This window comes from Octopus sinensis, linkage group LG17 (assembly GCF_006345805.1).
Source record: "Octopus sinensis linkage group LG17, ASM634580v1, whole genome shotgun sequence".
Classification (NCBI taxonomy): domain Eukaryota; kingdom Metazoa; phylum Mollusca; class Cephalopoda; order Octopoda; family Octopodidae; genus Octopus; species Octopus sinensis.
In genome coordinates, this window is record NC_043013.1 from 17184360 (window position 1) to 17201517 (window position 17158).

General features: G+C 37.2%; 1 protein-coding gene across 1 annotated transcript in view; it reads left to right on the forward strand.

Annotated features, from left to right (window-relative positions):
• The first annotated feature begins 819 nt into the window (after nt 1-819).
• Nucleotides 820-17158, forward strand: part of LOC115220770 (phosphatidylinositol 3-kinase catalytic subunit type 3) — a 65136-nt gene continuing 48797 nt past the window's right edge. The window contains exons 1-3 of the mRNA XM_029790913.2: nt 820-1067; nt 11854-12042; nt 13602-13745. Coding sequence (XP_029646773.1) covers nt 997-1067; nt 11854-12042; nt 13602-13745 — 404 coding nt within the window. The 5' untranslated portion in view covers nt 820-996. The remainder of the gene's footprint in view (nt 1068-11853; nt 12043-13601; nt 13746-17158) is intronic.

Here is a 17158-nt window from a genome sequence, read left to right on the forward strand (position 1 = left end):
AGATGTCACAGCATAGGTGCAAATGTGATCTGTGTGGTAAGAAGTTTGTTTCCCAACCACATGGTTCTGGGTTCACTCCCATTGTGTTGACGCACTTCTTCTGCTACAGCTTTGAGCCAACCAAAGCCCTGTCAGTGAATTTGATTGACAAAGACTGAAAGAAGTTCATCGTATAGATATATGTGTGTGTGTATCTGTGTTTATCCCCTCCCCACCCTTTGACAACTGGTTTCAGTATATCTACCCCTCTGTAACTTAGCGGTTTAACAGAAGAGACGGATGGAATAATTACCAGGCTTAAAAAGTAAATAAAGTTCGCCTGAAATTCCTTACGGCAGTGCCCCAGCGTGGCCACAGTCCAATGACTGAAACAAGATAAAAGATGGCATTACTCTGTCATAATCCCAACTGAAAGACCGAAACAATCAAAGTCATTTATTGGGCACCTTCTTTCCATTTCTTGTTCAAAGAAAACAAGAAGGAAAGAAAACGATAAAATGAAAGTGAGGATTATGGAGAGAAGGAGCGAAAGAGAAAATAAGAAAAGGATGAAATGAAAAAGCGCACTATTGAAAGAGAATTTCTTTATTCACCAAATGGTTGAAAAGAAGAGGGGACGATACGAGGACAGACAAAACAAACATTGGGGTCAGGGTATCGAATGAGACGAAACGTATGAATAAATAAACAATTAAAATATATACAATTAAATGAGAATGAGTGATTAACAAAAAATGAAGCGGAGATAGAATACATTCCACAAGATTGAGTAATTTAAGGGGGAGATAATCGATACAGCGGCGACTGTTGCGATGTAGAGTTATCCCAGTTATCTCCCTTGTCATGATGGCGACTCGCCAACAGACAAACATTTGGTGACAATCCGTTACTGACACTATGTGTTGCTGATTGCGAAGAGAGAGACATCAGAGGCTATAAGAGTATCTTTCACCATCCATTCTGTACTAATTACCCTCTCCTTTATTTTCTTAAACCATGGCCGATGTTCCAGACAGGTTGTGTTATGTGTACAGTTGTGACCTGGACGTTAATGTCGAGATCAAAATGTAAGTTTCTCTCTTTCGCTCTCTTCTGTTGATCTTTCTCTCACTAATTTGTCTTTCATTCTTCACTTAAACACGTCTCCTTCATTTTTATCTATGGTTCTTGTTTCTCACTTTATATTATTTTCTGTAAAATCATATCTCTTGTCTCTTTCTGTATGTGGTCCACCATTTCTCTACTAATGTGGCTACTCCCTCTATCAGCCTTTATATGAATGCGTATAATTATACACGCACCTACAGTTATGTAAATAATATTCGTATGTATACACACATATATAAACATATGAGTGTGGGTATGCATTCGTGTATATATATATATATATATATATATATATATATATATATATATACAAACACTTAACGTCAAACTGAAGGATTACTCAATCCTTTTTAGTAGAGTACCTGTTTATCTGTTTATTAAACTCTCGCAAAGGAAGGGTTGATAGTAACTTCGAAGTTTCGGTTTGCTCGCCTCTCTCAGACGGCCTCACACTCTCGCACATATATATATATGTGCGTATATGTGTTTACATTTAGAGCATAACTTAGAAACATCGAGTAGTATATATATATATATATATAAAAGATTTTATGTTTATTTATATCCATAATGTTATTGTTAGGTATCGGTAATCTACTCTTTTACTCGGTTCTTCCAAAACTGCGACGAGATCACTTTCCGTTAAGAAACAATCCATTGTCATTTGTAGTCTAGGTATTCCACATTATCTATCATTCCATTATATTCCTCTAATTAACCAACTACCTTACCGTTTATATGTTTTTACAAGATCAAAACGAAATCTTTGTTTTCTTTTCGTTATCGAAGGATAGTTGAGTATTTTTAAGTCACTCCTGATGCAATTATTTTAGGGTGGGACCTTTTTATTCATTTCGTCTGTTTATTCATGTAATTTATTTTACTTTACCATAAAGAAAAAATTCTTCACGTTTGAGTTTCTACTTCGTTTAGCCAAAACTATATACTTTATACTTTATTATTATAGTGGACAAAATGTTAGCGGTATTCCTTCAGGCTCTTTACGTTCTAAAGTAAAATTCCGTCGACTTAGCTCTCGTTGTTGACAAAATAAAGAGGTAGAGTTTGGATTCGGTTTTGTCGACTGTTTCCTCCAGTAAATGCCCTGGCCTTGTGCTTTAGGTTAGAAAACAATTATTATTTTCATTGAACTTTTTGACTTTTAAATTGCATTTTAGTGATGTTATTAAAACCTACTGAGATTTAACTATCACGCCTCTGTCTCAAGTTTTGTTTATTATTTTTTCTGCCTTAAGAATACATTTGAAATCAAACAATTATAATCCTTTCTATTATAGACACAAGGCCAGCAATTTTGGGGGAAATGGAGCAAGTCAGTTACATTGACTCCAGTATTTAACTAGTACTTTACTTCATCGAATCCCGAAAGATGAAAGGTAAAAGTCGACCTCGGTAGAATTTGAACTCAGAATTCAAAGAACCGGAAGAAATGTCTCTAAGCATCTTCTGCAACTTATTAACGATTCTGACAGTTCACCATCCTATAATAATTCTAATTTTAGCACAAGGCTAGCAGTTTTGGGTGGAGGGATTAGTCGATACTATCAACCCCAGTACTTGGTTAGTACGTTATTTTATGTGAGATTTGAGCTCGTAATATGTGTGTCCTTCCTTAAAAGAGTAGGATGTGGTTTGAGGGAGATTTGGTTGATAGCAGTATGATCTGAACATTTTAACTGTCTAGGAATGAAACAGTATAATTATATTTAATCTAACACTTTGATTTCTGGTAATTAGCTCTTCTAGTCTTTTTCTTTCTCGCCTTCATTATGTAAGACAATAGAGTGGAGGGAGATTTGGCTGTTATTTCTAGCAAGTTGAACGACCATAATATCTATGTTACTGTTGGACAGCAAGAGTAAAAACAGTTTCACAAGTAGCTGTTGTTCTATCCAAACATCCAGATATAGCTGCATTGTTAAGCAGTTCATTTTGCAAGTGCAAAGCTGTGGGTTCAATTCCACTTCACAGTGGACAAGCATCTTCTGCCATAATTTCAGAGACCTGACAATATGTCATGAACTTTGTCTTTCTCTCTCTGTCTAATCCATAAAAATAAAATAACTGTAATCATCCCATTTCTATTATGGTCATAAGAGTTACCCCCTTAAAATACAAGATCCCTCATTTTAATTATGTTACCTTTCAACTTGTATTTGGTAAAGCATTTAAATGGTGAGGCTCTGGCTTGGGCCTTTACAGGAGTACGGTGTTACCTCTGCTCCCAGGTCCACTCCTGTCCAGGGTGGAAATACCTGGTATACAGGACTTGAATGAGGGTTGGCTCTTAGACATGTCACACAGACCTATGATAGTATAGATATACCCTGATGTCACATAAACCAGTTTCTCCTTTGAAAAGCTACATAGGTCCTGTACCTCAGGGGTAAGTTTGAAAGAGCAGAAGACAAGCAGAGTAAACTGTAAATAGAAAGGTAAAAGATAGCAGTAAATCATAGATGTATTTTTCCCCAAGAAAAACTCCATGAATCTTCAAACTTTGGCATGGATGTCCATGATTACCAGTGTCTGCAAAATATGCCTGGCACATGAAGAGAAAGAGAGAGAGAGACTCTTACACTGGTTTTAGTCATTGGGCTAGAGTCATACTAGGTACACTAACTTCAAGGTTATAGTCAATTATACCAGCCCCAGTACATGTAGACTATTTTATTGACTTCAGAAGAATTGAAAAGAATTGTGACTTAGATGGGATTTGAACTCAGAATGTGAGGTAACTAATCAAAGTGCCAAAAGTTAATCTGTCCTATGATCTGCTGATTCCACCATCTCTCTGCTGCCCTAGTAGAGTGTTTGTTGATTTATTTAGCTACTCCACCAATCTGCTCAACTGAGTACACAAGAGGTCTTTTCTCCTGGTTACTCCTAGTGATTAGTACAATAAATGCTTTGTATAGTGACCTTCACAACCCCATTTGAGATCCAACCAATGTATGCCTTGCCATCTTCATGGATTATTTGATTTCCTTCTGGAATTAAGCAACCAGATAGTGTAATATGAGGTGGTGTGTGTCTTGTGGGGATAACTGATATACCAGTTATATAAAGAGGGGGATTTACTATATTGGCACAGATCCTTTGTGCTCCCACCCCATACATCCTAGAACAAGTTGCAGGCTTATTGCTGGCTATACCAGCATTGGGTGGAAACTACACCTAACATCCAAATGCATCCCTCGTTAACCTACATGACAGACAATGCAGTATGATTGTTATTTCAAACCCCTTTCATTTTGCAGTTTTTGTGATCTTATTCACCAACCTGTATTTGAGCCACCTCTTCCTGATGTAAGAGGTACCTAATGACTGTACCCTCATTGATGCAGGTTAGCTAACATTTTGCCATAGCCTAGCCTCTGCCTGTTTATATACATCCATTGGTTAGATAATAGAAACTAAACAATGGTTCACTGGAGATCCCAACCAGGTTCCCACCACTGGAATAATGCTCCTTCCATTCATCTCTTCGCACTTCCTTAACCCTTTTGTTACCATATTCCTATTGAAATACTTTGTCTTTGTTTCAATTTTTGAAGATAATGAAGAATTCAATAAAATAATTTTGTATTTATTAAACTAGTCTTTAGAACATAAATTTACTTTAAAATTGTGTAGGAAGAGCTTATTGTCGATCACTTTAACGCAAGAAGTTTGTATCATAAGACCAGGTGTAATCTCATGTGGGTTGGGATCAAAAGAGTTAATGTTAAAGATACCAGTGCTGGTGGCACGTAAAAAGCACCATCCAAACGTGGTCGTTGCCAGCGCCGTTTCGACTGGCCTCCATGCCAGTGGCACATAAAAAGCACCAATCGATGGTGGCTGTTGCCAGTCTCCCCTGGCACGTAAAAAGTACCCACTACACTCACGGAGTGGTTGGCGTTAGGAAGGGCATCCAGCTGTAGAAACACTGCCAGATCAGACTGGAGCCTGGTGCAGCCTCCTGGCTTCCCAGACCCCAATCGAACCGTCCAACTCATGCTAGCATGGAAAACAGACGTTAAACGATGATGATGATGATGATTTCTGAAACAGTCTTCTTGACTTTAGTGTTGAGAACTGTGTCAATCAAGAGTGTGACAGTATTTGTATTTTTGATACAATGGGACTGCTGGTGAGTTATTGTGGTGTGGCACCTAAAGTAATTCAGTGACACCAAAAGAGGAGTCTGCTGAGATTCAATGATGCAGAACCATCAGAAGGAAATGAAAAGAAATGCAAAACTAAGGGTCATGTCTGGATAAGGACATAAGTCTTATTCCCAGACCCAACTTTCTAAAGAATCATGAAAATTATAAATGTAGAAGTAGAACAACAGAATGGTTGCTGTAGTGAAATACTACCAGATTTAATGAGTGAATCAACCGCCATATGAGGTAGAGGGTAACTTTTTTAATAACAGGAGAAATTTCATGTCCATAAGAATTCTTGTTGGGGGTCACATCTCTGCTGAGGAAATTAATGAGTCATTAATTTTATAAAATTAAAGGCAGCATAAAATTGCATTCTTAGGACTTAAACTTTTTTTTGTTTCAGTATAGTTATTTTTTGTTTATATATATAAATATATATTACATCTGAAATAAATGACAGAAAAGAAGACTCTTTCTATACTTATATTTCAAGTTGAGAAATCCATTGTTCCATATTTACTAGCAAATAACCTGTAAATGAAAGTACACAACACTAAATTTCTCAACTTAAATGCAAATTTAATACACGGGATCATATTCTGTAACCAATAACATTGACAGGAAGAACAATGCTTTCTGGGGAAGAATAAGAAAGACCTGGCTGAAAATTATGCTGGAGCAAATGAGGGCAAAATTAGTGATGGGGCGAGTAGTCTGAAATGGAGAAGACTATCATCATCAACCAGCTTGTATCTGACCCCCACTTTTGTTTTAACAGGGAAAACTGGCCTTTGTTACTATGTGGAGATTGTTTGCAGCAAATAGTTTGTGGCAGATTTCCTAGAGTTTGATAAATTTGTTATAAAGAGTGATGTGTCTGACATTTTAGACTTTGCCTCCATCTGAGAGAGATAGTGTAGAGTGTCACTCCAGTAGTAACGAAACCACTTTCTGTCTCTTTAAATGAAGAGCAAAGTCTAAAATATGAAACACCTCACACCTCACAGTCATTTGCTTTATTAGACTCCATGGACTCTCCCAATTAAGCAGCCTTATGATGAAAGGCTAGATACTATTTTTTTAGTAGTATCTAGGACTACATATCTAATGTATCACTTAACTCATTTAACCCTGTTGTACTGTATTCCTGCTGAAGCAGGAATAGGATAAACATCATATCTACCAGATTTTTGGTAAAGCAGTAATGAACAACACACATAGAAAAAGAAGATTCAATTGACTCTGCTCCTTAGTTTGCCTGAAATCGTTACTCTTGAGCTGTGTTTGTAACTATTTATTTTTTTGCTGAGAGGGTTAAGAAGGCAAGATGATTTTCAGAGAGGTTTAGTTAAATGATTATGATGAATGGGCTTCTTTCAATTTCCATCTACCAAGTTTACTCAAAAGGCTTTTGGTTAGCTCGGGACTATAGCACAAAACATTTACCTAAGGTGCCATGCAGTGGGATTGAACCAGAAACCATATAGTCAGGAATCAAATTTCTTAACCATACAGCCTCGCCTGCATCTTGTGTGTGTAACTATTTTTTTTTTTTTTTTGCTGAGGAGCCCAGGTCTGAAAGGGTTAAGAAGGCAAGATGATTTTAAGAGAGGTTTAGTTGCTATTTTTAGCCAGCTGAGTGACTGCGTAGAGATTCTTCATTGACTCAGTGGTAGCAGAGGGATTCCCTGATGAGTCATAGTAGTGATGATAGCAGGGGGAGAGGTAGGGGAGGAGATGGTTCTATAAGGTAAGAGGTGGGTGCAACAGTGGGGAAGAGATGGCAGAGTGAAATGGGAGGTGATGGGGGAAAGATGGTAGTTAGGTGAGGGGTTGGTGCTGCAGTGGAGGAGAAGTGACACAACAATGTGTGAGATAAGGAGGGAGATGGTACTGTAAGGTAAGGGGCAGAGTGCAGCATTGAACGTTTGTGAAGATGGACAGCCAGCTCGGAGAAGAGAGCAAGATATGATACAGTGGAATGTAGTTAAGTAGTTTGCAATGCCACGGTTCTCATTTCAGTCTCATTGTGCAATACATGGGACAGTGTCGTTCATTAAAACCTCAAGTCAGGTCTAGCCTTGTGAAAGGAAATGAGGAGATGGGAATTGTATGGAAGCTCAGTGATGATTTTTGTTTGTTTGTGGGAAGTATACCTAATGCCTTCCTCAAATTTGGCCTGCAACTTGTTTCATATAGAACAAAATGTGTACAAGCATGTTGTTGTGTAAGAAGGACTAAAATGCAGGTATCACGAAAATGACAGTTTTAGTCTGAAAATGTAGTGTTTTGTTGCCCTTGCCTTTCTGCCAGTTGATGATGATGTAGATGGATATGAACAACTTGTAGATGATGATATTCCACAGTCACTTGTATCCTATTTTGAAAATAATTATATAGGACTACCTAGGGGAAGAGGACAGAAGAGGCGACGCCTTGAACCTCCATTTCCAATAACTGTATGGAATGTTTGGGATCGATGTATGGCAGGGATTGGAACCTGGTACAGCTCTCTGGCTTACCAGTTCCAGTCAAACCATCTAACCTATGCCGGCATGGAAAACAGATGCTAAATAATGGTGGTGGTGTGTGATGTTTGTGTCTGTTTGAAAGCCTGTGAAAGTGTATAAGCTTAGTGGTTAGGGTATTCAGCTCATGATATTATCACAGGTATTATCATTATCGTAATAAGGTTGTGAGTTTGATTCATGGCAGTGCATTGTGCCCTTTGTGTCCTTATTTCATGTGACTCCAGTCCACTCAGCTGGCAAAAGGGCCAGCCTTATGCTGAATCTCCTCAAGAGCTACATTATGGGTATGCATGTTTGTTAGTGCTCAACTACTTGCATGTTAATGTCATGAGCAGGCTGTTCCATTTATTGGATCAACAGAGTGCCAGTTTGAGCCTCAACACCACTTGACAGCTGGTGTTAGTTTGTTTACATCCCTGTAGCTTAGTGGCTTGACAAAATAGACCAATAGAATAAGTACCAGACAACATCATCATCATCATCATCATCGTTTAACGTCCGCTTTCCATGCTAGCATGGGTTGGACAATTTGACTGAGGTCTGGTGAACCAAACTCTGATCTGATCTGGCAGAGTTTCTACAGCTGGATGCCCTTCCTAACACCAACCACTCCAAGAGTGTAGTGGCTGCTTTTACGTGTCACCGGCACGAGGGCCAGTTTGGTGGAACTGGCAACAGCCACGCCCAAATGGTGCTTTTTATGTGCCACCTGCACAGGAGCCAGTCCAGCGTCACTAGCGATGACCTCACTCAAATATTTCACATGCCACCAGCACAAGTGCTAGTAAGGTGACGTGGTAAAGTGAGGCGACATGGTAATATAAAAAATAAAAAATGCAATCAATTTGTTCAACTAAAACCTCTCAAGGCAGTGCCCCAGCATGGCTGCAGTCCAATGACTGAAACAAGTTAGAAGATAAAACATATGTTAGTGAGCTAATTGTTGTTGTTGTGTGTTAGGTGGGTAAGAGCTTGTTAATCAGTTGGATAACAAATTATTTAGAGAAGAAAGAAGGAGTGTGTATTTCGGTGTACAACAGCTGGTCTATGTCTCTGTGTAGGTTTTTGATATGGGTCACACCTGTTCACTGTAGGTCAATAACTGTTCAAAGCTGAAATAATGTTTTCTGGCCCTTAAGAGAAAAGTCAAGCCTTTCTAATTACAAGTTCAATTATTATTGATATTTGGTCACCCAGAAATATCATTAGAGATTGTCAGCCTCAATATTTGTAACTTTTATTGACGAATGTTGCAATAGTGTGGGCGGAAAACTTAGCTTGCTGGACAAAATATTTGATTTTCAACAATAGCAGTTTCATTTCACTTATATAACTGATAAGGTGTGACTATGGTTGAGAAGTCTGCATCCCAACTGTTTGATTCCAGGTTCAATCTCTCTGAATCTAAAGAACTACATTGTAAGATAGGTGCGAGAGGCCAGATCTCGCCAGTTTGAGCATAAAACAGTTAGGATATTAGGACAGATATGGCTGGTTAAATGCCAGCCGGTTAATGAGCTTCAAAATATATTTTCTGTCTAGTTATTTCCACTTGCAGTTCCTGCATCAACCCAGGTCCAGAATTGAACTGATGTCCTTATGAACATGATTCCAACACCCTAACCATTGAGCCACACACCTTGACTGTCTTCAGATTAATTGGTTAAAAACAATAGCTTTAATTATTAACAACATGAGTTATTGATTATTATTGTTGTGAAAGTATAGAACTGGAATTGCCTAATTAGATCAAATAGATTTGATGACTGCATGGAGAAATACATAGTGTGTGGGGGAAACATATTGATAGATATTGTGTGTGTGTGTGTGTGTGTGTGTGTGTGTGTGTGTGTGTGTGTGTGTTGGGGACCCAGGGGCAACTGGTAGAGAGACAGACAACTGTGAGCTGTAAGTATAACTGATGTTTCACCCCAGGTTGCAGTATATTTACAAAAGCCATTCCAGCTGTGACCACCAACGCTTGTTGAAAGTATGTTTAGGACTACATTGTCTAGTGTGTACTTATTTAAAACAGTATATTCTAATTTTAGAGAGACTTGGCTTTTATCTTTAACAGTTTGACCATTTTTTTAATGGTTTACTTGTATAACTTGGATGCTCTTCCTAACATCATTCACTTTACAGAGTGGACTAGATGCTTTTTATGTGATAGTAACACGTGTATGTACAGATAAACTAATATAACCAATAAACTGGTACATCAAACAAATTCATTGTGGTAATTATTCCACCCAAGTGGTTCAGATGATCCCATCTTATTCTCACCGTTGGAATGTCGGGAAACTATTAATAAAACACAATAAAATAAATAATGTAGCTGGTATGTGTGTGGATGAGGGTAGGTGGAGAGAAGAGCAGATGGTGGAAATGAGATCTCAGGACGAGATAGATTGATACATCGATAAAGAAAGCTAAAGACTACAGAAATAGTGTGTGGAAGAAAAGAAAAAAAGGTATCTCTGAGTAATAAACAAATGGCTTAGATATATAGATATGTGAAGGATTGACAACTAACAGATTGGGCGGGGGGCAAAAAAAAAAGGGCAGGAGCAAATAGGGAAACTGTTAAACTCAGACCAGAGACCTGGTTTGAATTATGCAAGTGAATGGTCTCTGCTAAAGGCCTTCAAGGGCCAAATGATGGTGTTACAAGATTGATGGGTTTGGATATGGACTTAGGTACCAGAAACATATAGATGAGAGGGAGACGGATAGACATAATATGTGCAAATGGAGAATGACAAAGATATGAAGAGAATTAGATAAAGCATGTACGAGAGTATATAAATGCATAGGCATTACTGAGTTTAAAGTACATTACAAATAATGTTGTTGTTCAGTCCCAGGTCAGATTTTCTCAAGTAGATCTATGATCAAAAGGCATTCCTGCTATGCCCATCCTGTCTTTTTCATTTTGTAGATAGAGCTTTAATCTTGGAACACATTATTCAATGCATCTTATTTTTTATTTTTTTTTTTTATTGCCCACAAGGGGCTGAACATGGAGTGGACAAACAAGGACAGACAAACGGATTAAGTCGATTACATCGACCCCAGTGTCTAACTGGTACTTAATTTATCGACCCCGAAAGGATGAAAGGCAAAGTCGAACTCGGCGGAATTTGAACTCAGAACACAGCAGCGGACGAAATAACACAAAGCATTTAGCCCGGCTTGCTAACGTTTCTGCCAGCTCGCCGCCCTTTTTTCTTCTTTTTAAAAGTCAGTAGTGTTATTTGAGAGTTGGTTCCATCTTGGAACACATTATTCAATGCATCTTCTTTTTTGTTTTTCTTCTTTTTTAAAGTCAGTAGTGTTATTTGAGAGTTGGCTGCTGTTTCTGCAGGTCAATCATTCATGTAGAGGCTTCTTTGTTGGCTCATTGTGCAGATAATGTTGTGATATTTCTCTGGAGTAATATCTAAATATATTTCTGTATATATTTATATATGCATACATATGCATGTGGGGGGTGCACATCTGTGTATATGTGTGTGTGTATATATAGATTAATGATGCATTAAACTGTGTGCTTTGATGTGCAAATGCACTTCAGAGCAGTTCTAAGCTTCCAACCAATATAATGCGTGGAAAGTCAACTAAACTTCATACAGATGACAGTTGCACACACCAGCTGTCATTTATGTAATTACTTCATTGACAGAAGAAAAATTAGTGCAACTGGTTTCAGTTCTTTGGAATTTCCTCATGTAGGGAGTATCCATCTCTATGTTTATAGAGACAGTATATTTATAACCACTAGAATTAAGGGCTTTGTTAAATTGAAGATCTGATTTGCATACATTATGTATTTGTTAGCAGCTAATTAGATTGGTAAATTAAAGATGTGATAAGCAGTATGTATTTCAATGCTACACATTAATCCCTGTTTTTCAGATTGTTGATTTTTGTATTGCTAACATGATGATAACATTCACAGACAACGAAATACATAGTTCAAGTACATCAGCTATATATATATATATATCAATATATCTAGAATATTTTATATTTTTTAGTGGAACTCTTGAAGGATGCCGGAAAAGACCAAGCTATAAAGATTTCCTGAATGACCCAATTCTAAAATTTTCTGGGGCCTACATTGATGGATGTTCTGATCTTTATGTCACATGTCAAATATTCTCGGACACAAGGCCATTATCACTTCCAGTCCAAACGTCTTTTAAGTCATTCACCACCAGATGGAAGTAAGTATTCATTGTATTTTTTTTACATTCTCCATTTTAAACTTATTATAGTCTCCTGCTTCCTCTTGTTCTTTTAAAACCTCTTTTGGATGGCTTTAATAGAGTTCTCTCTGTTGTAGGCTTCGTATTTCATTATATAACATTGTGTGTGTATATGCCTTTATATTATGCTTGTGTATATATATATATATATATATATATATGTGTGTGTATGTATATGTATGTATATATATGTATATAGGCGTAGGAGTGGCTGTGTGGTAAGTAGCTTGCTTACGGACCACATGATTCCAGGTTCAGTCCTACTGTGTGGCCCCTTGGGCAAGTGTCTTTTACTATAGCCTCGGGCCAACCAAAGCCTTGTGAGTGGATTTGGTAGACGGAAACTGAAAGAAGCCCATCGTATACATACATATATATATATATATATATATATATATATATATATATATATATATATATATATATATATATTGTGTTTGTCCCCCCAACATTGCTTGACAACCAATGCTGGTGTGTTTACGTCTCCGTAACTTAGCGGTTCGGCAAAAGAGACCAATAGAATAAGTACTAGGCTTACAAAGAATAAGATATACTTAGTATGTCCTTTGATTAATTTAATCCTTCATCTATATACATACATAGATATGTATTTATGTGTGTGTATTGTATATGATCATCATTGTTTTAACATCTGGTTTGCCATTAGATTAGATGGAATTTATCAAGGTAGATATTTTTATGGCCAGATGCCCTTCCTGTTGTCAGCTCTCTGCTATTTTCAAGTAAAGTAATATTACCCCATGGCCATACATGTTTCCATGGACGATTGGAAATAATGCTGCATGTATGATGATGACATTTGTTTACAACTTATCACATGCTATCAAGAGAAGGTCTCACACATGCACATGGGCTTCTTTCAGTTTTCATCAATGTACCAAATCTATTCACAAAATTTTGGTCAACCTGATGCTGCAATCAGAAGATACTTTTTCCTAAGTGGGACTGAACCCAGTGGGACTGAACCCAGAACTCCAAAGCCCTTAGTTTGGAAGCAATCTGTGTGTAATAGGCGAATACCACAATCTGTATCTCACTCTTTCACATACATTTACATAATTTATTCCATATTCAAATGAACACCAAATTAACAAATAATTATTTTTATGAAGCAGAGTCAAATCTGTAGAATACATAATTATTGGCATTGCTGATTTGGTCACATAAAGATTTTTTATGATAATGAGTCAGAGACGTCTGTGTATGAGATTATGAATGAGTTCGTGTGTGTGTTTGTTTATATCTTGTCTATACAGGGTTGATATTTTTATGACATCTTTTATTTTATATATATGCTTTTTTTTATGCCTGTGCATGTGTTGTATATATTGATGAGAGGTCATTTTTATGTATGTGTATATATGATCTCTCTATGTATCAGTGGCCCTTGTAAGTATGTTTTGTTTTTTAATGTGTGTCAGTTTTTAAAAAATTAAACCATTAAACAACAGTAAAATGAAGACTAGTTTAATATTCTCTGTTTTATGTTCTTACAGCTGGAATGAGTGGCTAACATTACCCGTCAAATACAGTGATCTTCCAAGGAATGCTATGCTAGCTCTAACAGTGTGGGATCTCTATGGCACCAATAAGTCTGTGCCAGTTGGCAGCACAGTTATCAGTATGTTTGGTAAACGAGGGTGAGTGTCCTATATTGTAGCTAGAAACATTCATATAACTCTTTGGTGGAGGACTTTTGTTTCATAAAATAAATATGTTCAGGCAATTTGAACTTAATGTTTTTTTAGATGCCTAATGTACACATGTTCAGACTGGGGATGAACTCACAAATCTTTGTTTCAAGCAGAATTTGACACTCTTAACCACTAGACCAAGATCTTAACCATTTGTCCTAAAGGATAAAAGTTTTGATACTATCATATTGGTTGATTGTCACAATGGTTGACTCACATGAATTAGATTGTCACAGTGATTGGCTGTCTCATTGACTAAACTGTCACAATGGTTGAGTACCTCATTGATTAAACTGTCACAATGGTTTACTGCCTCATTGACTAAACTGTCACAATGCCTGACTGTCTCATTGACTAAACTGTCACAATGGTTGACTGTCTCATTGACTAAACTGTCACAATGGTTTACTGTCTCATTGACTAAACTGTCACAATGGTTGACTGTCTCATTGACTAAACTGACACAATGGTTTACTGTTTCAGTGGTTGACTATCATGATCATTGATAGTGATTAGACTCAGTGGTCAGTTGTCAAAATGACTGAACTGTCACAGTGGTCGTGAGTTGTAAAATAGGTTTGAGTTATGAAACGAATTTGTGTGTATGTGTCTATAAGTCTTAACTTTGACCCTCTTTCCCAGTTCCTAATCATTCCATCATTTAAACTTTATATCCAATACACATCTGGCTATTAAAGTATTTCTATTGCATTGACAGGCTGTTAATGGCCAATGTTTTATTCCAGTTTTAAATCATTATATATTACTGTAATTATGTTTGTCCGTTATTTTAATTTATCTTTATCCATTACTGTAATTATGTTTAAGAGTGTTATGTGGCAGAATTGGTAGAACATTAGACTAAAGTATCTTGTAGTTTTTAGTTATGACTCGTTCTGAGTTCAAATCCCAATAAAGTTCATTTTTACCTTTCATCTTTCTGAAGTTGATCAAAATACGAGTTAAATACTGGGGTTTATTAAATCAACTGTGTCACCTTTTCGCATAAAATCTGTAGTCTTAAAACCATTATTGCAATACAGATAGGTGATAGATTGGGAGAATTTTAAGAGCATCAGACAAGATACCATGTGGTGTTTATTCCAGTTCTTTATTTCAAATCTCGCCAAAGACAACTTTGCTTTCCATCACTCAATAAAATAAGCACTAGTCAAATACTGAAGTTTATTGACTCAGCTACCATCTCCCTTTGCTTTGCCAATTCCGATCCTCATTATTGAGAGTTGGAGACCATAAATGCCTCTCTTCCCATCAATTCTTGCCTCTTAAAGGGTTAATTTGATCTTCTAGTTAGAATGCTCTCTTTCCAGATTGTGTCCCCTCACTACACCTCAAATCTATAGCCTTCAACTAATGCTACAATTAATATTCCAGTATGTATTGGTAGAATCAGTAGAGCAACATGGATAAAATGCCTTGCAGTATTTTGTCTATGCTTCTTTACATTCTCAGTTCAAATTCAGCCAGGATTCACTTTCATTTTCCATCTTCTTGGGGTTAAAATAACTAGCAGTTGAGTATACATGAACCAATATAATCAACTATTATCCTGCTTGAATACTTGTAGCCTTGTCAAATGTTTGACGTCAATACTAATAGCAAGAAGATTGTCTGCCACCAGCCTGTTGCCATTTGTGTATATTTGCAAAAATGGTTGACTAGGTTTTGGTTGTTTTGTTTGTATTGCTTTATTCTTTACTTTTCAACATCAGCCATATATACACATGCAGACACACACTTATGAATATAGATGTATTCGTCTGTGTACATATAAGTGTTGACATGTGTGTGTGTGTATATATGTGTGTATATATATATATGATAGATAGGCGCAGGAGTGACTGTGTGGTAAGTAGCTTGTTTACCAACCACATGGTTCCGGGTTCAGTCCTACTGCGTGGCACCTTGGGCAAGTGTCTTCTACTATAGCCTCGGGCCGACCAAAGCCTTGTGAATGGATTTGGTAGATGGAAACTGAAAAGAAGCCCGTCGTATATATGTATATATATATATCTATGCATGTGTGTGCTTGTGTGTCTGTTTGTCCCCCTTGCATTGCTTGACAACCGATGCTGGTTTGTTTATGTCCCCGTTACTTAGCGGTTCGGCAAAAGAGACCGATAGAATAAGTACTGGGCTTACAAAAGAATAAGTCCTGGGGTCGAGTTGCTCGATTAAAGGCGGTGCTCCAGCATGGCCGCAGTCAAATGACTGAAACAAGTAAAAGAGTAAAAGAGAAAAGAGATAGATATCATCATTATTTAGCACCTGTTTTCCATGCTGGTATATATATATTGTTGCTATTATGTTAAACTGTCGTATGTCCAAATGCGTTTTCTTCAATATTTAGTTTTCCTTGCAATAGCCAGTTCTTTTGGTCAAACTATCGTATCTCCAGCTGCTTCAGATGAAAATTGTCAACGTGTAGTACAACAGTTTGATATTTTTCAAAAGTGTAATAAGTTCCACATATGACAGTTTCGCAAAAGTATTTGACTGAAAATATCATGCATGCATAGGGTTCCGATTTTATGCACCCAACAAAGTATTATTGTTAAGCTGAAACTGTGACTAATGTAAAAAGAAATGGAATGGTAAAACTATTTTTTCATATATATATATATATATATACATATATATATATCGGGCATGGCCGTGTGGTTAGGGAGCTTGCTTCCTAGCTATATGGTTTCGGGTTCAGTCCCACTGTATGGCACTTTGGGTAGGTGTCTTCCACTATAGCCCCGAGCCGACCGGAGCTTTGTGATTGAATTCGGTAGGCGGAAGTTACTGCCGTGTGTGTATGTGTGCGTATAGCTGCTCAGTGCCTCTCCGAAAGAGAGAGAGAGGGATATATATATATGAGGTCTGATCAATAAGTATCCGAACTGTTGCCATAGTAACAAAGCTAAAGCACACACAGTAAAGCCACTTGGCACAGATTGACCATGTACTCTGCTGTGCATGTGCACTAAGTTTTAATGTTCTAGCTCAATTCCACTGTTTACAGCCGTGTTTGGAAGGAATGTGTGTAACGTGTGATCATTGCATTGACTATGACAGAAAGTTGAAGTGAGAATCTGCATCAAATTTTGATAAAAGCTTGGCGATACTGGCTCAGAGGCTTATGCAAAATTTTCAAAAAGATTTTATCTTTCTTGACACAAACAAGGAGATCTTGTGCAACTGAAACCTGAGTGTCTTTTTGGTCAGCTGAAAGTAGTTTTGGCACAAACTTGGCAGACACATGTCTCATATCCAAATCTTCTGTGATAATGGATAGAACCTAACCGTAACTAATCTGCACATCCATTGATAACTTACAGATGGTGATTCGA